At 43.4% G+C, this 24,567-nt stretch overlaps 1 protein-coding gene across 1 annotated transcript in view; it reads left to right on the plus strand.

Annotated features, from left to right (window-relative positions):
• The window catches only part of LOC129710798 (beta-galactosidase-like), an 85,578-nt gene that overhangs the window by 23,972 nt on the left and 37,039 nt on the right, over nucleotides 1–24,567 (plus strand). The window contains exons 10-13 of the mRNA XM_055658053.1: nucleotides 220–332; nucleotides 7,724–7,798; nucleotides 9,045–9,134; nucleotides 20,728–20,841. Of these exons, the coding sequence (XP_055514028.1) occupies nucleotides 220–332; nucleotides 7,724–7,798; nucleotides 9,045–9,134; nucleotides 20,728–20,841 (392 nt within the window). The remainder of the gene's footprint in view (nucleotides 1–219; nucleotides 333–7,723; nucleotides 7,799–9,044; nucleotides 9,135–20,727; nucleotides 20,842–24,567) is intronic.

Consider the following 24,567-nt stretch of genomic DNA (forward strand, 5'->3'; position numbering starts at 1 on the left):
CTTGGATTGTTTTCTCTGGAACGTCAGCGGAGTTGAAGGAAGACTTGATGGAAGAGTTAAAAAGTTATGATCATAGATAGAGTCGTTAGTCAGAACCTTCTTCCCAGGCAGAAAGTTTAATGGGGATGTGTGGGGCAGGTTTGACCTATCAATGAGTTCCTGCATACAAGATTTTCCTGTGGTTCTAAAATTGGAGTGTGGAATTCGTTCTTGTTGCAGGAGCGAACTCGCCATATTCGCCACAGCCAACAAGCTATGACTATGATGCTCCTCTGTCAGAAGCAGGAGACCCAACAGAAAAATACTTTACCATCAGGCAGGTTATTGGCAAGGTAGGTAGAAGCTTTACCTTTTCAAACAAGATTGTGTGTTGTGATCTGTGACATCCAGGACTACACACTTATATTTTTGGGTATTATTAGTTTATAGGTACGAGCGATATACTGGTGTTGATCAAGATTGCTTTGCAAGAAGTCATATTGACTACATTTATTTAATTTTCTAATGTGAAAAATTGTCGCACTAAGATCTGTAATTCAGTGGTCCAATTGCTCTTTATTGCCATATACACCTAGGTACAGTGACATTCTTTATTTTCATACAGTTCAGTAAAGTATTACTGTACATAAGCACAATTTTAGACTAAGTATAAAGTGTATAGTAATAGTCCACTGACACAATATACAAAAAATTGCCATTTATAAAATCAAAGTTCTATGTGAACGTTCAGTGTGTGATGCAGGAGGCAGAGAATGGTAGCACTCTGACCCAAAATGTAGGGGAGAGAGAAGAAAAAGACAATAAACAGAGAATAAGAGAGGGTGTGTTTCTTAAATGTGCATATTTTAATGCTAGGAGCATTGTAAGAAAGATGGATGAACTTGGAGCCTGGATTGACACCTGGAAGTATGATGTTGTGGCGATCAGTGAAACATGGTTGCAGGAGGGCTGTGATTGGAAACTAAATATTCCAGGATTTCGTTGCTTCAGGTGTGATAGAATTGGAGGGGCAAGAGGTGGAGGTGTTGCATTGCTTATCAGGGAAGATATTACAGCAGTACTTTGGCAGCATAGATTAAAGGGCTCGTCTAGGGAGGCTATTTGGGTGGAACTGAGAAATGGGAAAGGGGTAGCAACACTTAAGGGGTAGCAACACCGCAAAATGGGGAGCGAGAATTGGAAGAGAAAATATGTAAGGAGATAGCAGATATTAGTAGTAAGCACAAGGTAGTGATTGTGGGAGATTTCAATTTTCCACACATAGACTGGGAAACACATTCTGTAAATGGGCTGGATGGGTTGGAGTTTATAAAATGTGTGCAGGATAGTTTTTTGCAGCAATACATAGAAGTACCTCCTAGAGAAGGGGCGGTGCTGGACCTCCTGTTAGGAAATGAGACGGGCCAGGTGGCAGAGGTATGCGTTGGGGAACAGTTCGGGACCAGTGATCACAATACCATTAGTTTCAATATAATTATGGAGAGGGTCAGAACTGGACCTAGGGTTGAGATTTTTGATTGGAGAAAGGCTAACTTTGAGGAGATGCGAAAGGATTTAAAAGGAGTAAATTGGGACAGTTTGTTTTATGGGAAAGATGTGGAAGAGAAATGGAGGACATTTAAAGGTGAAATTTTAAGAGTACAGAATCTTTATGTCCCTGTTCGGTTGAAAGGAAATAGTAAAAATTGGAAAGAGCCATGGTTTTCAAGGGAAATTGGACGGTTCGGAAAAAGAGAGAGATCTACAATAATTATAGGCAGCATGGAGTAAATGAGGTGCTTGAGGAGTATAAAGAATGTAAAAAGAATCTTAAGAAAGAAATTAGAAAAGCTAAAAGAAGATATGAGGTTGCTTTGGCAAGTAAGGTGAAAGTAAATCCAAAGGGTTTCTACAGCTATATTAATAGCAAAAGGATAACGAGGGATAAAATTGGTCCATTAGTCAGAGTGGACAGCTATCTGCAGAGCCAAAAGAGATGGGGGAGATATTGAACAATTTATTTTCTTCACCAAGGAGAAGGATATTGAATTATGTGAGGTAAGGGAAACAAGTAGAGTAGCTATGGAAACTATGAGATTCAAAGAAGAGGAAGTACTGACACTTTTGAGAAATATAAAAGTGGATAAGTCTCCAGGTCCGGACAGGATATTCCCTAGGACATTAGGACATTGAGGGAAGTTAGTGTAGAAATAGCAGGGGCTATGACAGAAATATTTCAAATGTCATTAGAAACGGGAATAGTGCCGGAGGATTGGCATGCTGCTCATGTTGTTCCATTGTTTAAAAAGGGGTCTAAGAGTAAACCTAGCAATTATAGACCTGTTAGTTTGACGTCAGTGGTGGGCAAATTAATGGAAAGGATACTTAGAGATAATGTATATAAGCATCTGGATAAACAGGGCCTGATTAGGAACAGTCAACATGGATTTGTGCCTGGAAGGTCATGTTTGACTAATCTTCTTGAATTTTTTGAAGAGGTTACTCGGGAAATTGATGAGGGTAAAGCAGTGGATGTTGTATATATTGACTTCAGTAAGGCCTTTGACAAGGTTCCTCACGGAAGGTTGGTTAAGAAGGTTCAATTGTTGGGTATTAATGGTGGAGTAGCAAGATGGATTCAACAGTGGCTGAATGGGAGATGCCAGAGAGTAATGCTGGATGGTTGTTTGTCAGGTTGAAGGCCAGTGACTAGTGGGGTGCCACAGGGATCTGCGTTGGGTCCACTGTTGTTTGTCATGTACATCAATGATCTGGATAATGGTGTGGTAAATTGGATTAGTAAGTATGCAGATGATACTAAGATAGGTGGGGTTGTGGATAATGAAGTAGATTTTCAAAGTCTACAGAGAGATTTATGCCAGTTGGAAGAGTTGGCTGAAAGATGGCAGATGGAGTTTAATGCTGATAAGTGTGAGGTGCTACATCTTGGCAGGACAAATCAAAATAGGACGTACATGGTAAATGGTAGGGAATTGAAGAATGCAGGTGAACAGAGGGATCTGGGAATAACTGCACAGTTCCCTGAAAGTGGAATCTCATGTAGATAGGGTGGTAAAGAAAACTTTTGGTGTGCTGGCCTTTATAAATCAGAGCATTGAGTATAGAAGTTGGGATGTAATGTTAAAATTGTACAAGGCATTGGTGAGGCCAATTGTGGAGTATGGTGTACAATTTTGGTCGCCTAATTATAGGGAGGATGTCAACAAAATAGAGAGAGTACAGAGGAGATTTACTAGAATGTTGCCTGGGTTTCAGCAACTAAGTTACAGAGAAAGGTTGAACAAATTAGGGCTTTCTTCTTTGTAGCGCAGAAGGTTAAGGGGGGACTTGATAGAGGTTTTTAAAATGATGAGAGGGATAGACAGAGTTGACGTGGATAAGCTTTTCCCACTGAGAGTGGGGAAGATTCAAACAAGGGGACATGGCTTGAGAATTAAGGGACAGAAGTTTAGGGGTAACATGAGGGAGAACTTCTTTACTCAGAGAGTGGTGGCCGTGTGGAATGAGCTTCCAGTGAAGGTGGTGGAGGCAGGTTCGTTTTTATCATTTAAAAATAAATTGGATAGTTATATGGACGGGAAAGGAATGGAGGGTTATGGTCTGAGCGCAGGTAGATTGGACTAGGGGAGAATATGTGTTCGGCACGGACCAGAAGGGTCGAGATGGCCTGTTTCCATGCTGTAATTGTTATATGGTTATATGTTCAGCTGGCCAGGCAAAGCTGGTGGTGTCCTCCAGTACTACACCACCGCTCAGTGCCGCTGAAGGCCGCATCCAGCCCGCTCCTCTGTATCTTATGCAACTAGCTGCAGCTTTATAATTGTCACATTTGTAAATCATTTTTTAAAAATAAAAGATGAAAAACAAGTAGTTCCCAAGGCATTTAAAAAAACAACTAGACTAAGTGGGACCCGCCGGAAGTGGGAGGGCTGGTCCCCCAATGCAATATTTCACCTCTCCACCAATTCCAATATTGCTGGGGGGGGGGGGGGGGGGGGGGGGGGGGGGGGGGGGGGGGATGTGCTTTCTGCAGCACTAGTATGGGTCTGGGCCAAAGGGACTGGTTTCCAGAGGGCTAGTATGGAAATTGTGGGCAGAATGGATTTGTGGGCTGGCAACTCAATCACTCAGGCCTGGTGGGCTGGCAGCTCAGAAACTGCTAGAAATTCTGCCTAAAACAGGCGAGAGACTCTGTGTGAGAGAGAAGGGGAGAGGGTTGAGAATAAATTTTAGAAAATGTTCAGCTTTTTCTGCAGATCACAGCAATGAAGGAGGAAAGACTATCCTGGCCTGGATCTCACAGGGAGCAAATGAAGGGAGGGAGAAAAATACTAGGGTGAGGTTTAATACTTGCAGGGGGAATACTTACTGATGGTCTGAAAGGACCTGGTCTAGTACAGGCCTGATGGGCCGAAGGGGCTATTTAAAAAAGATCTGGGTGAAATCTCAGTGAAAGGCACTTTTTCTGAACTTTTCCTGGAATTGCAGGGGCCTATTGGGCCAAAATGCTCCTCCTGGGCTAATACGGGCATTTTGGGCAAAAGGGACTGGTTTCTCGGCTTAAATAGGGGCCTTGTGGGCCGAAATTAGTGGTTTCAGGCAGGCCAAAGTACTAATTTCATTTCATTTCCAATTGCATTGCAGTTTCAAGCACAGGGCAGGCCAATTAGCTCATTGCATTTTCATTTCACTTCCATTGCCATTTCATTTTCAAGCACAGGGCAGGCTCAAGACTAACAGCTCATTACATTTTCACTACATTTCCATTGCCATTGCAGTTTCAAGCACAGGGCAGGCTCAAGCCAAACAGCTGATTGCATTTTCATTTCATTTCCATTGCATTTTCAAGCACAGGGCAGGCTCAAGCCAAACAGCTCATTGCATTTTCACTTAATTTCCATTGCTATTATAGTTTCAAGCACAGGGTAGACCAAACAACTCATTTCAATTTTATTAAGGCCTAACAAATCATTTATTCAAGTACATTGCATACTCGGTGTTCTGTAGTTTCCCAGCACAGACCGAGAGTCGTGACCTCTCCCTTGCCAACTTGAAGACAGACTGAGCCACGCCCACACTTCTGAGTTCTATAGCCCCTCTCCTCTCCCACCGGAAGGGGTGTGCCCTTCATGGCAGTGATTGACAGGAGAGAGAATCTCAAGAATTTTTTAAACACTAATAAGCCTTTTATTTTTAATCGATGGGAAAAATCCTCAGGGCCTGCGCAGCAGAGGAGGACTCTGAGTAAGATGGCCAAAGATCACAGCCATATGTGGTAGCGTTTTTTCCTAAAATCAAAGCACAGTGCAAACAGGAAGTGGTCAAGATGAGACTTTTAATTATAAAGATATAAACAAACTTCTGATGCCAATTTTGACTATTTTAGAAAGTGTAAGTGTGGTACTCAAATATCCCACAGTACTTACTATCTTGAAGAAATCTGAAATTTTATATGATTATCATGAAATCAGATATTTATTGAACAGAAGGCTACCATGCTCCTGATATCTGATAAAGATCCATTCATACTAATTCAGTTCTTTATCCAAAACAATGTAGGACATTAGCACATCAAGTGCTCATCCAGGAACCTCTTCAACATGGTCAGGGCTTCTAGATGGAAAATAATTCCTCAACTCTCTCTAAATATACATGATTATCATCTTCATCTCCTTTCTGCTAATAGGTCATATCTAGGGTTGTTATCAATAGATTTTGCTTTAAATATTTCCAAAACCTCCTCTGTTCAGACAATGTCAACCATCATTTGGTTAAATTGTTCTTTAAACAACACATTTCCAACCTTGCCAATTTTGTCTCGTAGTTCCATGGACTGCGTTGTACCCTGATCTCAGATGCTGTCTGAGAAGAGTATATATAAGGGGAAAATAAGTGTTCGGCACGGACTTGTAGGGCCGAGATGGCCTGTTTCCGTGCTGTAATTGTTATATTGGTCACTCCATGACCACAAGGGTTGTTTTCCAGTGCTCCACTTTTCTCCAATGTCCTAGAGAAGTGCTGGTAGGTTAATTAACTTCACTGCAAGTCACACCGAGTGCCTTCAAGTATCAGGGTATACAGTATAAGTTGGGACATTATATTAGACGTTGGTGAGGCTGCATTTGGAGTATCCATTGAGTCAATCATGGCTGATCTATTTTTTCCCTCTCAACCCATTCTACAGCCTTCTCCCCATAACCTTTGATACACTTACCAATCAAGTATCTGCCAATGTTCACTTTAAAAATACTTAATGACATGGCGTCCACAGCCGTCTGGCAATGAATTCCACAGATTTACCACGCTATGATGAAAGAAATTCCTTCTCATCTCCTTTCTAAAGGTATGCCCTTTTATTCTGGGGCTATGCCCTCTGATCCTAGACTTTTCCACATCCACTCTATCCAGGCCTTTCACTATTTGGTGAGTTTCAATAAAGTCTCCCGTCATCCTTCTAAACTCCAGCGACTACAGACCCTGTGCCATCAAATCTCATCATATCTTAACCCAGTCATCCCTGGGATCATTCTCGTAAACCTCTGGATCCTCTCCAATGCCTCAGGATACGGGGCCTGAAACTGCTCACAATATTCCAAATGCGGTCTGATCAGTGACTTATGAAGCCTCAGCATTACATCCCTGTTTTTCTTTTCTAGTCCTCTTGAAATAAATACAAATGTTGCATTTACCTTCCTGACAGTAATTCAACTTGCAAATTAACCTTTTGAAATCCTGCACCAACATTCCCAAGTCCCTTTGAAGCTCCAATTTTTGAATCCTCTCCCCAATTAGAAAACAGTCTACACTTTTTTTCCTACAACCAAAATGATGATTGCACACTTTGCTATTCTGTATTCCTTCTCCCACTTCTTTGTCCACTCTCCCAGCCTGTCCAAGTCCTTCTGCAGTGTCTCTATACCACCTGTCCTTCCACCTATCCTTAAATCATCCGCAAACTTGGCCAGAAAGCCGTCAATTCCCTCATCCAAATCATTGATATACAATATAAAAAATAACGGCCCCAGCACTGATCCCTGCGGAACACCACTAGTCACTGGCAGAAAAAGCTCCCTTTACACCCAATCTTTGCCTTCTGCTCTTCAGCCAGCCTTCTATCCATGCTAGTATATTCCCCCTGCTACCATTGGGTCTCATCTTCTTTAGTAGCCTCACTTGCAGCACCTCATCAAAGGCCTTCCGTAAATCCAGATAAACAACATCCACTGACTCTCCTTTGTCTAACCTGCTGTTACCTCTTCAAATAACTCTTGCCTAACAAATGTGTAGAAATTTGTCAGGCAAAATCTCCTCTTCGTAAAACCATGCTGACCAGCAGAGGACAGACCTCTTGAGAATGCATTGCGAAAAGCAGTCATAACAATTTTCTGGTTTTAACTCGAACATCAGATTTATTCAAAATTAGACTGATTTAGGGTTCATAAGGATCGGCTAATTATACTTCAGCTACTTGCACTAGTGTCTGGCCCAAATGTACTCAATAATGCAGAATTGCTCTGGTGTTCTCAGTTGGTCACTGCTCTGATATCTGAAAATTGAAGCATGAGTATAGATAATCTCACTTTAAAACTTGTCCCTGTCCTCAACATAGTTTTGACCTACAGATACCTGTCTCAATAGGATGAAGGTGACAATAAATATACTTGTAACTCACTTACTGAGGAGATTAAAAACAGTGTAATGATGTTTTTTTCTCTTTCTTTAGTTTAACAAGTTACCCATCGGTCCAGTTCTTCCAGCAACTCCAAAATTTGCATATGGGATCATTGGAGTTAAAAAGGTAATATGCTACTCTAAAGCTGTGCGCGGTTAAATTCCCTGCCATTCTACATTGCAACATTGATAATATTTATAAATAAATTAATTGAAAAGTATTTGGAATAGTTTAATTCATATATTATATAGACAAGCATCCTTGGGTGGTCATGAGAAAACATTGGAAAAATTGAGCATGGATCTGAACCCACTATTTGGGCTAATGTTTCAGTGCAATATTGTGATTATGCAGTGTTAGATCAATGCCCCTCTTAAGGGCCTGTCCCACGAGCATGCAACTCCATGCGCAAGCGCGACCTAACGTGGCCGCTTGAGCCGTACGGCCTCGCGGGGCCAGTCCGACTTCGATCGCCGGAGCCGTATGGAGTTGTGCGGAGCTGGTCCCGACATCGCGCGGGGCTCCGAAAAACTGACCGTGTTAAAAAATTCCGCGCGGCAACTGCCTTCCGGCCCGCAGCCGCCTCGACGCCGTACGCACCGCCTTGACACCGTACATCGCGCACGAACTTCCCGCGGACTTCGCTCGAACTTCATGTCACTCACTCGACCTCCGCGCGGCCCCCGCTTCTGGTTTGCTCGCGCTTGCCGCATGCAGTCGCATGCTCGTGGGACGGGCCCTTTTAGGTCGCGCTTGCAGCATGGAGTCGCATGCTCGTGGGACAGGCTCTTTAGTCTTCAAAATAGGAAATCATATCCAGCCGTTACTTGCCATGGCATAACATGATGCAGGGATGTCTGCAGGTTCCTGGCAACTGCATTGCTGATGATAAAACAGATTATATTTCAACAGATTCCATGAATGTGAGTGTAGGGGAAACAGCTGTGCTCCATAGACGCAGGGCCTAGGAATTTGCTGAGAACCTGCTTAGTTCCTCTTTAGTTTAGCAAGCAGCTGGTCAACATGGGTGAGACTTTAAAAACAAAAAAAACACATTTCTCATGGAAACCACCGATATTCTGCTAACACAATGGATTTGGACTTTGGTGCAGTAATATTGGCTGAGTGCGTAGGTTTTTTGCCTAATTGGCAAAATTGGCCAATCATTATTTTCCTTCACATAAGTGCCTGATAAAGTCGATAGGTCAAAAGGAATATTCGTTATCAGATATTAAGTTTGCCAATTTTAAAGATGTAGTTAATCTTGAACAGCATCAAATATTTGTTCAGAAATTAATTTTCATATTTTATGAAAATAATATTTAGATCTATTTTGACGTTCAAACTTGTGATCAATAATTCCATTATTCAGTTACAGAGTGTTGTGGAATTGGTCAGCTACCTTTCATTTTCTGCACCTGTCACATCAGAATATCCATTGACCTTTGTTGAAATGGACCAGGTGAGATCTGTCAAGTTTTTGCATTCAGACATGTTGCATTAAATGTGAGTCGTTGCTGCATTAAATACGATTGTTCAGATTAAACATACAGGCTCTTAATCTAACACTTGAACACCGGGACCTGGAGGTGTTCACAGACAGTGTACTGTGTTACATTAAAAACTGCATGGACACGGTCACAGTGGACAAACGCATCCGGGTCTACCCCAACCAGAAGCCCTGGATGACCCGGGAGGTCCAGCGGCTGTTGAAAGAGAGGAACACCGCTTTTAGGTCTGGCGACAGGGCTTTATACAGCACGGCCCGAGCTAACCTGAAGAGAGGCATCAGAGAGGCCAAATCAAACTACAGGAGGAAGATCGAGGACCACCTAGACAGTAACAACAGCAGGCAGGTGTGGCAGGGGGTCCAGTATCTCACCAACTATAAGACCAACCTTGGAGCTGTTGAAGGTGATGCCTCGCTGGCAGAGGAGCTGAACCACTTCTTTGCTCGCTTTGAAGTGGAGCCACCCGAGACAGCCACATCACAGCACATGGTCCACAGCAGCCTAACCCTCAAGATAAAGGAGCATGAGGTGAGACGCACGCTGCGGGCCATAAATCCAAGGAAGGCTACTGGACCTGACGGCGTCTCTGGACGCGTGTTGAAGGACTGCGCAGACCAGCTGGCTGGAGTCTGGACGAGGATTTTTAACCAGTCTCTGGCACAGTCCACTGTTCCACCCTGTCTGAAGTCCTCCACCATAGTCCCCTTGCCCAAAAAAACCAACATCTCCAGCCTCAACGACTACCGGCCAGTCGCACTCACACCAGTGGTGATGAAGTGTTTTGAAAAACTGGTGCGGGGTCATATCACATCACTCCTGCCCCGAAGCTTTGACCCCCACCAGTTTGCGTACAGAGCAAATAGATCTACAGAGGACGCTGTAGCCACAGCTCTCCATGCTGCACTGTCTCACCTGGAGCAGCGGGGGAGCTACGTGCGGATGCTCTTTGTGGACTACAGCTCTGCTTTTAATACCATCCTTCCCCACAAACTGGTGGACAAACTGGGGGACTTGGGACTTCCACACTCCACCTGTACGTGGATAAATAGCTTCCTGTTGGGTCGCAGCCAGAGAGTCAGAGTGGGCCATCATACATCCACGGCCCTCAGCCTCAGTACCGGCTCTCCACAGGGCTGCGTACTGAGCCCCCTGCTCTACACCATCTACACACATGACTGCACCCCTGCCCACCACAGCAACACCATTGTCAAATTTGCGGATGACACTACGGTGGTGGGACTCATCTCCGGGGGGGACGAGTACGCCTACCGGGATGAGGTGGAGCAGCTGACAGTGTGGTGTGAAGAAAATAACCTGCTCCTCAACACCTTAAAGACAAAGGAAGTAATAATAGACTTCAGGAAGAACAAAACGGACATGGTACCATTGACTATCAGAGGGGACTGTGTAGAGAGGGTGGCGGATTTCCGCTTCCTGGGAATCCATATTGAGGAGGACCTGACGTGGAGCGTGAACACCACTGCGCTGCTGAAAAAGGTCCAGCAGAGACTGCACTTCCTGAGGGTGCTCAGGAAGAATAACATCACTCAGAGACTGCTGCTGTCCTTTTATCGGTGCTCCATTGAGAGCATACTAACATACTGTGTATGCGTGTGGTACACCAGCTGCACAGCGGCTCAGAGGAAAGCGCTCCAGAGGGCCATTGACAACGCCCAGAGGATTGTCGGCTGCCCTCTCCTTACCTTGGAGGACTTACACAGTTCCCGCTGCACCAAAAAATCCCAGAATATCATAAAGGACATTTCCCACCCCGGACACTCCCTGTTTGAACTGTTGCCGTCAGGCAGACGGTACAGATCTACGAGGACAAGGACAAATAGACTAAAAAACAGTTTTTACCCCACTGCTATAAAAGCACTAAATGTAGCCGCCAAGGAACGCAGGGGCGATACAGACTAAGGGACTGTGGTAACTGTGGAATCGACAGAAGGATGGAGGGTTGGGTGTGTATGCGTGCTTTGTCCGTGATATTTATTTAGTTGTTTATCTTTAATATTTTACCTTGTATGTATCGTTAGCTTTTAGAAATGTTTGAATGCTGCACTGACTGGCTGACATTTTAAATTTCGTTATACATGGTTCATGTTACAATGACAATAAAGAAACTATTCTATTCTATTCTATTCTATTCTATTCTAAGGCCACATAAAATCCTATTTGATTATTATGTGTTCATTGAAGGCGTACATTTTCCTCAGCCCATTGATCACATAAATTGTGGAATAGGCCATCCTTTAATTATTTTTACTTCTTCTTATCGAGTCCACACACACAAGATTAGTTGTTCAACCAGAGCTGAAACACTTCTTGGCATCTGCATACAATTGTGTCTGTCTTGGTGCTTCTTGTGTGTGATGGTGGAAAGATTGTTGGAAACTTGATTTATAAGGACATTGTGCATTCAATAATGAATAGTTACAGCTAGCACGTCTCTTACTGATTGCCTGGATCCTGTTAGCTATATTCCCTAATACAGGTGCACAACCTTTTATCCGGTGTTCCGGAAACCGAAAAACTCCGAAAACCGGCCATCTTTTCCAGATGTCGTCTGCACACCAAAGCTCGTGTTTGGCGCCAAACTTGACCCGAAACAACCCACGGTCAACCCAGGTCTGTACTACTGTAGCGGCTGCCTCCTCCCCGGAGACCGGGAGACGCTTAAACATCTGTAAATCATTGCTTAAATGTTAGTCAGTTAGTTTGGAGGGCTTTTATGTGAAGGGGGGGTGAAGGGGTAAACTTTAATTCTTAGTCCCCTACCTGGTCGGAGAGGCGGGGAGCGGTCAATGCCTTACCGGGTCGCCGTGCAGTAAGCTCCGCAGCGCTGTGGCCGGTGGGGCTGCGGGCGGCGCCAGTTGTAGCTCCAACCCCGGCAACTCTACCCCTGGCTGCGAGGCGCTACAAATCCAGCGCGGCCCGCGGCCGGGCGGCCCCAGCTCCGCGAATGTCGGGAGTCGGCGGTGTCGCAGCGCTGGGATACCAGCGGGGAGCGGGCAATGCCTTACCGGGTCGCCGTGCGGCAAGCTCCGGAGCGCTGTGGCCGCCGACTCCCAACGTTCACGGAGCGTCGCTGGATTTGGAGCCGCGCAGCCAGGGGTAGAGTTGCCGGGGTCGGAGCTCCAACCGGCGCCGCCCGCGGCCGGACGGAGCCCCCAGCTCCGCGAGGTTGGGAGTCGCCGACCAGGTAGGGGACTAAGAATTAAAGTTTCCACCTTCACACCTACTCCACCACCACCACATAAAATCCCTCCAAACTAACTGACTAACATTTATGCAATGATTTACAATGATTCCCCGGTCTCCGGGGAGGAGGCAGTCGCTCTAGACTTTTCAAGCCGCCCGCGCTACCTACCTAATCTACGCTAAAAATCTTCCATTCGAAAATCCGAAAATGTCCAAAATCCGACAAGTGTCTGGTCCCTAGGCTTTCGGATAAAAGGTTGTGCACCTGTACCAAAATACAAGATACGGGAGACAGGTGAGATTTACAGTTATTGTAAGGTCAAATTGATATGTGATTGAGTTTAAATTGATTTTCACACCCTTTTGTTCTCTGGATATAAAATAACTAGTATTTATTTTAAATGTAGCAGAAGGAAGACTTTGTGTTTCTGATGGGGAGTTGGAGGGGGGAGGGGGAGGCTGTATCTTTATTGTTTGCTCCTTTGAGTATCACTGTGGTCATCTTTCTACAGATGGGGCACATGAACCTTTCTCTATTGCTTCATTGATAGGTAGATAGATAGATAGCCTTTATTGTCATTCAGACCGAAGTCTGAACGAAATTGCAGCAGTCATACATATAATACAATAAAACAACAATAAACACATATTAACATCCACCACAGTGAGTCCACCCAACATCTCCTCACTGTGATGGAGGCAATAGTCTTAGGGCTGCAGTCTCTTCCCTCCTCTTCTCCCTCTGCGCTGAGGCGATACCCCACCGGGCGATGTTATAAATCAGTCCCGCGGCTCAAACACCGCGGCCCGGGGTGGTCGAAGCTGCCGCCCACCAGTCCTGCAGACGCAGCCGCTGGCCCGCGGCCGAACCCCGGACTCATGCTACACCAATATTGTTTTAATTATCAAAAATATAGGGGGTAAAAAAATCAAGTATTTCCTCAAATTTAACTCACACCTTGGAGATCTTCCAACCAACAAGCGCCTTCATGGCAGCAGTAAAAAATTAATGGAGCAATCTTTTCTGGCAGTCTTGTGAAGAAGTGCTGGAATTGTTTTGTGTTGGTGTTCGTAGCTTGGGACTCCCCTGTGAATGTACTTTGAATGGGGTCCAGTAATGGGCAAGAAGCATGCGTGAATTCCTTGTATTTTCAACCTAGAGTCTGCTTCTCGACCTTGTGCCACATTAGAACTGCCACAACATCTAATACCCATTCGTTTGTATGAGGACTGCTGTTGTGAGAAATATTAAGCTGCAAGTTTTTATAACATTTTTAGCAATAATTTCAATTATTTGAGCATTTTAAATGTTGACTTTCCCATTTCAAGTCTAAAATATGTGCTTTTAAAATTTAATTATTATTGCATGTTTAATAGTTTTAGTTTAGACATACAGCATGGAAACAGTCCCTTCAGCCCATGAAGTATACGCAGACTATATATCACCCGTTCACACTTTTGCATCTACCCCCTACACATTAGGCCACAGGCCACAATTAAGCTACAAAACTGGGGAATTTTGCAGTGGTTTGCAACCTTTCAAGTGTTACCCAATGACTCAAGTAAAGATATTGATATCTGAAGAAGGGTTTCGGCCCGAAACGTTGCCAATTTCCTTCGCTCCATAGATGCTGCTGCACCCACTGAGTTTCTCCAGCTTTTTTGTGTACCTTCGCTTTTCCAGCATCTGCAGTTCCTTCTTAAACAAAGATATTGACTATACTGCCTCACATACATGGTCTGCTGTAAGGACTAAATTCCATTCTTCTAACTGCCATCTCCTTCATATTTGCTTCAATAAGAGTCAGGAAGTCATGATGCAGCTCTGTAGGACTTTGATTAGGCCACATTTGGAGTATTGCATGCAGTTCTGGTCATCCGATTACATGAGAGATGTGGAAACATTGGAGAGGGTGCAGTGGAGATTTACCAGAATGTTGCCTGGATTAGAGGGTTTCAGCCACACGGAGATGGTGGATAGACTTGGATTGTTTGAAAGTTACGGTGAGACTTGATAGAAGTATATAAAATAATGAGAGGCTAAGATAGGGTAGATGACAGGTAATGTCTTAACACTAGAGGGCATAGCTATACGGTGTGAGTTTAATTGAGATATGCAGGGAAGGTTTTTTGCAAGGAGAGTTGTGTGGGCCTGGAATGCATTGCCGGGGGTGGTGGTGAAAACAGATACAATAGTGATGTTTAAGAAGCTGTTAGATGGGCAATGGAGGTGCAGGGAATAGAGGGACATGGGTCATCTACTGGCAGATGAAATCAGTTGAACGGCATCAATAGACAATAGGTGCAGGAGTTGGCCCTTTGAGTCAGCACCGTCATTCAATGTGATCATGGCTGATCATCCACAATCAATACCCCGTTCCTGCCTTCTCCCCATATCCCCTGACCGCTATCTTCAAGAGCCCTATCTAGCTCTCTCTTGAAAGTATCCAGAGAACTGGTCTCCACCGTCCTCTGAGGCAGAGAATTCCACAGACTCACAACTCTGTGTAAAAAAGTGTTTTCTCATCTCCGTTCTAAATGGCTAATCCCTTATTCTTAAACTGTGGCCCTTGGTTCTGGACTCCCCCAACATCATGAACATGTTTCCTGCCTCTAGCATGTCCAAACCGTTAATAATCTTAGGTACACAAAAATGCTGGAGAAACTCAGCGGGTGCAGCAGCATCTATGGAGCGAAGGAAATAGGCAACGTTTCGGACCGAAACCCTTCTTCAGAAGCATATCTCTCATTAATAATCTTATATGTTTCGATAAGATATCCTCTCATCCTTCTAAATTTCAGAGTATACAAGCCCAGCCGCTTCATTCTCTCAGCATATGACAGTCCCGCCATCCCAGGAATTAACCTTGTGAACCTACTCTGCACTCCCTCAATTGCAAGAATGTCCTTCCTCAAATTTGGAGACCAAAACTGCACACAATACTCCAGGTGTGGTGTCACGAGGACCCTGTACAACTGCAGAAGGACCTCTTAGCTTCTATACTCCTCTTGTTATGAAGGCCAACATGCCATTCACATTCTTCACTGCCTGCTGTACCTGCATGCTTATTTTCATTGACTGATGAACATGGATCCCCAGATCCTATTGTACTTCCCCTTTTCCCAACTTGACACCATTTAGATAATAATCTGCCTTCCTGTTTTTGCCACCAAAGTGGATAATGTCACATTTATCCACATTAAACTGCATCTGCCATGCATCTGCCCACTCACCCAACCTGTCCAAGCCACCCTGCATTTTCATAGCATCCTACTCACAGTTCACACTGCCACCCAGCCTTGTGTCATCTGCAAATTTGCTAATGTTACTTGTAATCCCTTCATCTAAATCATTTATATAATGTAAATAGCTGTGGTCCCAGCACCGAGCCTTGTGGTACCCCACTAGTCACTGCCTGCCATTCTGAAAGGGACCCGTTAATCCCATCATATGTAGGAAGGAACTGTAGATGCTGATTTATACCAAAGATAGACACAAAACGCTGGAATAACTCTGCAGGGTCAGGCAGCGCCTTTGGAGAAAACCCTTCTTCTGACCCGAAACGTTACCTATTCCTTTTCTCCAGAGATGCTGCCTGACCTGTGAAGTTATTCCTGCATTTTGTTTCTAGGTTGGCATCCTGCTCGGCACTAACATTGTGGGAAGAATGCCCCGTTATTGTGCTGTACTGTTCTATGTTCTGTAAGATGTTATATTCGTATCATATGATTATATAGTAATTCATTTATTTCATTTCAAAGTCTCAGATCTAAAAATGATTGGACTAACAGTTTTATCTCCATTCAGTATTATTTAACCAGTTAAAACTATATTCCTATACATGTTGTAAACCGCTGACTGCCTTTTTAAATAACTAATCACTGGTTGATTATTTTAGTTCAGTTTAGTTTTGTACTGTCACGTCTACCAAGATACAGTGAAAAGTTTAATTTCTGTGCTATCTAGTCAAATCATACTAAACAGACTATAATCAAACACAAGTAAATGTGTGAGACAAATGTATGCAGATCCTCTTCTGGGAAGCACGCAGAGAGTCTCTACATTTTGGCGGTATCCAGCAAATTTCAACTCCAGTCCCTTAGAACCATAGAGTCATATATCTCAGAAACAGGCCCTTCAGCCCAACTCGTCCATGCCGACCACGATGCTCCATCTAAGGTAGTCCCATTTGCCCACATTTAATCCCTACCTGACTGAACCTTTCATATTCATGTACCCGTCCAAGTGTCTTTTAAATGTTGTTAATTTACCTCCCTCAATTCCCTTTTCTGGCAGCTCACCATCCTGTGATTGAAAATGTTGCTTCTCAGGTTCCTATTAAATATTTTCTCTCTCACGTTAAAACTATGTCCTCTGTTTCTACGCTGTGTATAATACTCTGTGCAATCACCCTACCTATTCCCCTTATGATCTTATACACTTCAATAAGATCTCCCTCGTCCAAGTAATAAAGTCCCAGCCTGCTCAACCTCTCCCTTTAGCTCAGATCCTTGAAGTCTGGCAACATCCTAGCAAATCTCTTCTGCACGCTTTCCAGCTCTTAGTGGAATATAAACAAAATATCAAACAGACATGAATATATTATGCTCTCGGTCAATGGCTTCCTACATTTTTTATTCAATTGATAAATCTGTCAAAATTACTTGTGTTTTCAAAAATATATATTTTTGTTTATTAATCAAAAAATTAAAACATTAATTAAAAATGAATTGCAATGATTCTAAACAAAATTAAAACACAAAATGAAAAACACATAATGTATATTGTGATGACATTGAATACCACTGCAACTCACTTCTCCTTGGCATCAGCTCCACCTGCATCAACCGACTCCAACTGGTCCAGAACGCAGCCGCCCGACTCATCACCCACACCCAATCCTGGCATCACATCACTCCAGACCTCAAACAACTTCACTGGCTTCCCATCTCCCACCGGATCACTTACAAAATCCTGGTCCTCACCTACAAAGCCCTCCATCATCTGCCCCCCCCCCCCCCCCCCCCCCATATCTCACTGACCTCCTCTCGCCCTACCAACCCTCACGGTCCCTCAGATCCACATCAGCCGGTCTCCACTCCATCCACAAGTCCAACCTCTGCAGTTTTGGGGACAGAGCCTTCTCCAGGGCAGCTCCCAGGCTCTGGAACTCCCTCCCCCAACTGATCCGCAATTCCGTGTCCCTCACCATCTTCCAGTCCCGCCTCGACCCATCTCTTCACCTCTGCCTATCCTTAGCCCCACGTCCCCCTCCCTTTTAATCTGTGCTTGAATTGCCTCATATTGTGTTTTGAACTGAATTTCTGTCTTTAATTTGTGTACTAGTCATGTCTCTACTATTTATTTCATTCCGCTTACATGTTTTTCCTCTACTTGCTAAATGTTTGTAAGGTGTCCTTGAGACTCTTGAAAGGCGCCCATAAATAAATTTATTATTATTATTATTATTAGTCTACTTGCCTGCACCTTGTGGGCTGAAACCTGCACAACGGCTGCAAGGTTGCGTGCCAATCGTTTCAACAACTATCGCTGAAATTTTCCTTTTTTTTTTTAAAGCTTTTGGCCCCCTCACGGCACAGTTTCAATCCTTTGCAGCCCACTTCCTGGCTGCTCCCAGAAATTGGGAAGGAGCGCATTAGGTTGTTGAAGGGAAAGTCACAAGCTCTGTCACAGTGCTGTTTCATTTGAAGTCTGCAGATAATTTCTCAGATTCTCTCAAATGTAACATTAATTGTGCACCGTCTGGTTTCAAAATGATATTGTTTCTTTCTCAAAACGAATGAATCCATTGTGGCTCTGCTTAGAAGTTCAAGGGATTATGTTGATACCGTAGTGAATTAGTCATCCTTTGTCATTTCCAAACCACTTTCTTTTGTTAAATCAAAAATCAGAGTGTTGAACAAAATCATCACAAATTTCCCAAAATGAAAAATCAAATTACTCAGCACCCTGCTGTGCCAAGTTCAGTTTTCCCTGCCATCCTTTCCACTTCCCTCCTCCCCTCTCTACACCTCCCACAAGATTCTCCCATAATTCACAACATTATCTAGAATTATAGTGTACGATAGTGGTATCTTTGTTCTTCTGGCACCATCTCAACAGTATTTATTATATCAGTAAAACAAGACATGATAGAAAGAAAGATCTTATTGAGTCCACTCACAAGATTAGAAGTTGTTCAGCCAGAGCTGAACACACTTCGCGGCATCTGCATTCAATGGTGTCTTGTTGCTTCTTGTGTGTGGTGGTGGAAAGATTGGTGGAAACAGGGCCGCGACGTGAATGCTCTTTCCTTGACCCCGAAAGAAAGATAATCACAGAGATAAAGAGTAGGGGCTTATAAACAAATTCAACATGTTGTTTCTTTAGTCACCTTTTGATTTCCTGAGATAAAATTAAACACATGAGAAAATTAAGCAACAAGAACCACTTCTTGCTGTACACCTAATTATATTAAAGTCAGATACTCCAAATTAATCATTTAGACTTTAGACTTGCACCTAAAATCTCTTAGTGCTTCACTATCGGCAGCCAGTACCTTTATAAAAACAATGCCTATGCTTGGATTTAAAGCTTTGACCTTAAATATTTACTACTAAATTTCCTCCAAGTCATGAAGTACAGAGGGGAAAAAAGCATCTTTTCATACAACTTATAAATTTTGATTTGCTATAGTGGGTCAAGATTCCAAAAAATATTTCAACGTGTAAGAAATTTATGAGTTCATAAATTCACGGAACATTCGTACTGTTTAAATCACTTCTGATCAAAGCACGATTCAATAAGATAAAAATATGCAAATACAGAAGTTACCGCACCCAACCACACAGACTAGATAGACTGTGTAGTATTAGCAGATTTTTTAGCTATGACATACTGAACACTGATATTTGTTAAAATCATAACTTCAAATAAGGAATGGCTACTGTACACACATCTCCTACCACGCCCCACAACCAGAACTTCCTCTATATAGACATTGTTCCCGTCACAGAAACATCACACCTTGGCATAAACATCCGCCCCACACACAAATAATATCCAGCGCCCGTGAACAAGAGTACACAACGCTACTGCACAAATATTACCCACCCATATATGGCATTTTAATCTTTTTTTTTCATCAGCAGCCACAGCATTAAGACCTTGCTTCTTCTCCAGATATAGAAGAGCACAGAACAGGAACAGGCCCTTCGGCTCACAAAGCCTGATTGGTGTTGATTGATCAGAAATTTTCGTCAGATTTTGACCATGCCCTTAGTTGAGTAGATCCAAAACTCTGGAATTTCCTACCTAAATCCTTCTGCAATTCTGCCTTAGTCCTTTAAAGTGACCATTTTAAACAAAACTACAGATACTGGAAAATCAAAAATAAACACAGAATGTGCTGAAACACCGAGCTAGTCAGACAGCACCTGCGGAAAGTGAGCAAATAACAAACTGCTACAAAGTCTCAATTCAAAATGTAGCTAATTCTTCCTCCCCCAACCCTTACCAGGCAGCAGCTCTACCAGTCGTGCTACTGTGCTGTCCTTGCGCTAATGTGCTGCTCTGTTGGTTAGTTTCATAGAAACATAGAAAATATTCTATTCTTTATTTTCAGATCCCTTTGTATCTTAATCATTCTCATCTCCAATCTTGTTTAGCCTCACAACTTGAAACTGACAGTGCTCTTCCTATAGTCCTATACTGTCCTTTGAATATTCTGCACTTTATCACGCCATAATTTGTAGCTGAGCTGTGGATGTACCAAGTTTGCTATCACACTTTGTACTTAGTTTTATTTCAAATATTAACACAACTATTTTTAGTGTTCAGAACCGCCACCCAATCATTTTCTAAATAAATAAACATTCACTAAATTGATCCTCCGAGTGCAGCTTTAACCCATTTTGTATTTCTCAATCTGATCTTCTTTATAGATTAAGGGAATTTTAATCTTAAATGTTTAAAAGTATATTTTTTCCCTTGATATATCAATTTATTCTGTGGCTCTGTTCTTGAAATGCATCAGTAAGGCTTTCCTTGGTCTGCGTCAGATCCAAAGTTATTGAAATGATTTTGCTGTAGGGTGAAGTCTGCAACTGATTTGCCTTCCTCAATTGGATAAGTGTGATGCCAGTTTAGCTGCCTGCTGATGCCCAGCTGTTAATGTGGTTATTGCATTTGATATTGCACTTCCCTTGGTAACTGTTCCAAAGAGCCTTTGAGCTTGTGTTCAGCGTTTATTGCTATTTCCTTTGTTTGACTTATTACACTTGGTCCAACTTTTACCTATCTCATTTGCTAATCAGAATGTATTGTTCATTTCTCCTCAGTATTTTGGATACATGCTTTACAGAAATACCCTCCCAGTAAATTGCACGCAGGGTATGATGCTGGCATCGCCCTTGAATGGGGTTCATGACAGAGCCTACGTCATGGTGAATGGGGTAAGGTGTCCTGTTTACTAACTAAACTGTGGCATTAATTTCCACAGTCAATATATTATATCACTGGGAGAAATATAACATTGTAGAGTTTTGGACCACTATGGAATATTAACAACAATTCTAAAGCAGTGGAGTATTTGGTCCTGAATGGTCCTGGTGAGTTGAACAGACATATGGCAAGAGCTGAAGGAGCTACAGATGATTGCGGGCAGTGGATGCTTGGAACTGCAGACAAAAGGCAGAAATTGATATTTATCTTGTGCCAGGCAGGCATTGGAGAAGCCTCTGTTGAACCAGGTTGCATTTTGGCTCAAGAAAATTAAGGTTTTTTTCCCTGCAATTTGCAGATTAGAAACAGGAAAATGGGAGTAGGCGTAAGTGCATTCATTTGCAGCTCCTTAAGGTCCGCGTTAAGGAACTGGAGCTGCAGCCAGATGACATTGGGATTATCTGGGGGTGTGAGAGTTCCACAGATAAGAGTTACAGTAAGGTGGTCATGCCTAAGGTACAGGCAGGAAGTAGATGGGTGACCCCCAGGAAAGGGAGTTGGCCGAGAGTGCAGGAATGCCCTGTAGCCGTTCTCCTCCACAACAGGTCTGCTCCTTTGGACATTGTTTTGGCAGATGACAGGTTGGGGAGAGCAGGATCTGCAGCAGTCTCGCCCATGGTGTCGGGCCTGGCTCAGATGCACAGCGGGGAACGGAAAAGTCAGACAGAGCCATTATTATAGATCACTTGTTAGTTAGGGGCACAGACAGGAGACTCTGTACCAGTAAATGAGATTCAGGGTAGTGTGTTGTCTCCCTGGTGTTGGGGTCCAGGATGTCTTCAAGCAGTTGCAGAACATTCTCAAGGCAGAGAGTGAGCAACCTGAAGATTACGTGCATGTTGGGACAAATGACATGGGTAGGCAAAGGGTTGACCTTCTGCAAAGTGAATGCACAAAGATGTTTAGGGAGTTATGGCAGAAGATTAAAAAGCAGGACCCCAAGGGTAGCCATCTCTGGATTACTCCCAGTGCCACTAGCTAGCAAGGGTAGAAATAGGAAGATAGGAAAAACGAGTGCATGGCTCGGGAGTTTATGCACGGGGTAGTGTTTCAGATTTGTTTTCACGTTTGGGATCTCTTCTGGGGCAGAGGTGAACTGAACAAGGTGGATGAGTTGCATCTGAAGTGGAGGGGGACTGTTTTGGAAGCAAAACAGAAGATTCAAATCTGAACTACTGTTAGCTCAGATGCACAGTGCCACTGCATAGTTCATGAAGAAAACATGATATTGATAAACACCTCTGTGTAGTCAAATCTAGATGGATATATATTGGTGCAGACTCTCCCACTTAACAAAGTCAGAAACTTAGAGATATCAGTAGAAAGCCACAAACAAATACTTTGAGTCTCTATCTCAGACCAATCTGTCCACAATGATCACATCAGAATTGAGGTCTGAGGTCTTGCACTATGGGATGTCAAATCTGAAGGGGAAGGTTGAAGGCAAGATCCTTAACCCATTGATGCACTGAGGGATCTTGGGATCCATGCCCAACCCCCCCCCCCCCTGAAAGTGGCAACACAGTAGATAGAAGGCATAAGGTATGCTTGCCTTAATTGGTTGGGGCATTCAGTATAAAAGTCAGGAAGTCATGATGCAGTTTTTTTAAATGTGGTTTGGCCACATTTGAAGTATAGCATGCAGTTCTGGTTACCCCATTACAGGAAGCATGGGAAGGTTTTGGGGAGGGTGCAGAAGAAGCAAGGAATAGAGTGATATGGATCATGTCCAGGCAGATAAGATCAGTTAAACCTGGCATCATGTTCGGCACAAACATCGTGAGCCGAAGGGCCACTCCGCTGCTGTACTGTACTGTGTTCCAAGTAGTCTGACACATAGTTATCTGTTATTCGTTCAACGGTGGTGGTGTCATCAGCGAATTTCAAGATAGCATTGGAGCTATGTCTGGCTACATAGTCGTGCATATTGACTGTGAAGAACAGGGGAGCTGAGCACACAGTCTAGAGAGGTGACAATGGGCGAGGAGGAAGTGTTGTTCCAATTTACACTGATTGAGGTCCCCTGATAAGAAAACCGATGAGAAATGTATGAGATAAAGAAAACAGGCAATTGATCATTTGTGCTCTGAACTTTGGCTGTATGTATCTGAAACTCTTGAACCAACCTACACGATCCTAATACAACCTCAGCAATGGAAGTCTACAGACCCCCCTCAAGCATTAAATTATTTTCTCACTTTTATTTTCAATAATGCCTCAACATATAGCACACTACAGCACAGCAACTATATAGCACACTACAGCACAGGAACATGCCCTTTGCCTCACAATGTACCAAACAAGAAGCCAATTTAAACTCATCTCTGCGTGCACATGATCCATATCCCTCCATTTCCTGCATCTCCATGTACCTATCTATAAGCCTCTTAAATGTTACTGGCCTATCTGCTTCAACTACCACCCCTGACATCATCCTCCAGGCACCCACTATCTTCTATGTAAAAAAACTTGCTCTACACATCTCCTTAGATTTTTCCCAATTTTAACTTTAACCTATGCCGTTCCTAGTATTTCCACCCAGGGAAAAAGTTTCTGATTCTCAACTCTATCCATGCCTCTCATAATGTTAATTACTTCTATCAGTTCTCCTCTCAACCTCCAACAATCTAGAGAAAATGATCAAAATGTGTCTAATTTCTCCTTGCAGCTAATGCCCTCTAATCCAAGCAGGATTCTGGTTTAAAAAAATGATAAGACAGAGCTGGAGGAACTCAGTGGTGCGGGCAACATCTCTGGAGAACATGGACAGGTTGCATTTTGGGTAGGAAACCTGATTGTAATAGGAGGGGAGAAAGCTGGGAGAGAGGTGGGGATGTGGGTCAAAGTCTGGCAAGTGATAGGTGAATACAGTTGAGGGGGGCTGCCATATTGTCCCGCCCCCACATCTCTTCCAGCTTTCTCTCCTCTCCCACTACAAATCTGAAGTGAGGCCCTGACATGAAACATCGCCTGCCTATGTTCTTCAGAGATACTGCCTGACCTGCTGAGCTGCAGCATAACTTTGTGTCATTTTTTTTGTTAGCCATCATACGCAGTTCCTTGCGTCAGTACTCTAGTAAACCTCTTCTGTGCCTTCTCCAAGGTCTCCACATCCTTCCTGAAATGTGGCTATCTGAAATGCACATAATACACCAAATATTGCCTAATCAAAGATTTATAAAGCTGCCACAAGACTTCCTGACTTTTATGAGCCTGTGGCTGTGTGTGTGTGGCAACTTGACAGTCGCCAGAAAAATCGCCTAAGTGGAACAGGCCCATTACATCTATTTGCATTGCCACTTTCAGGGAGCAATGGACCTGGAACCCAACGATCCTTCTGTTACAGGTCTTGCCATTAACTTTGTACTTCAATCTCCTAAAGAGCAATATCTGACACTTGTTCAGCTTAAGCCTCATCTACCATTTTTTTTTGTGTCCATATCTGTAATTGATCTACATCCCACTGTATCCCACAGCCACCTCTCTGTCTGCAACTCCACCAATTTTGGTGTCATCTGCAAACTTATTAATCACACCATCCATGTTAATGTCTAAGATATATCGCAAACAGAGGTTTCAGCATAGATCCCTGCTGAACACCATTGGTCCCAGACCTCCAGTCAGAATAACATTCTTCCACCACTACTCTCGGACTTCTATGAGTTGTGAATCCAAAC

Source organism: Leucoraja erinacea, chromosome 2 (assembly GCF_028641065.1).
Source record: "Leucoraja erinacea ecotype New England chromosome 2, Leri_hhj_1, whole genome shotgun sequence".
NCBI lineage: Eukaryota > Metazoa > Chordata > Chondrichthyes > Rajiformes > Rajidae > Leucoraja > Leucoraja erinaceus.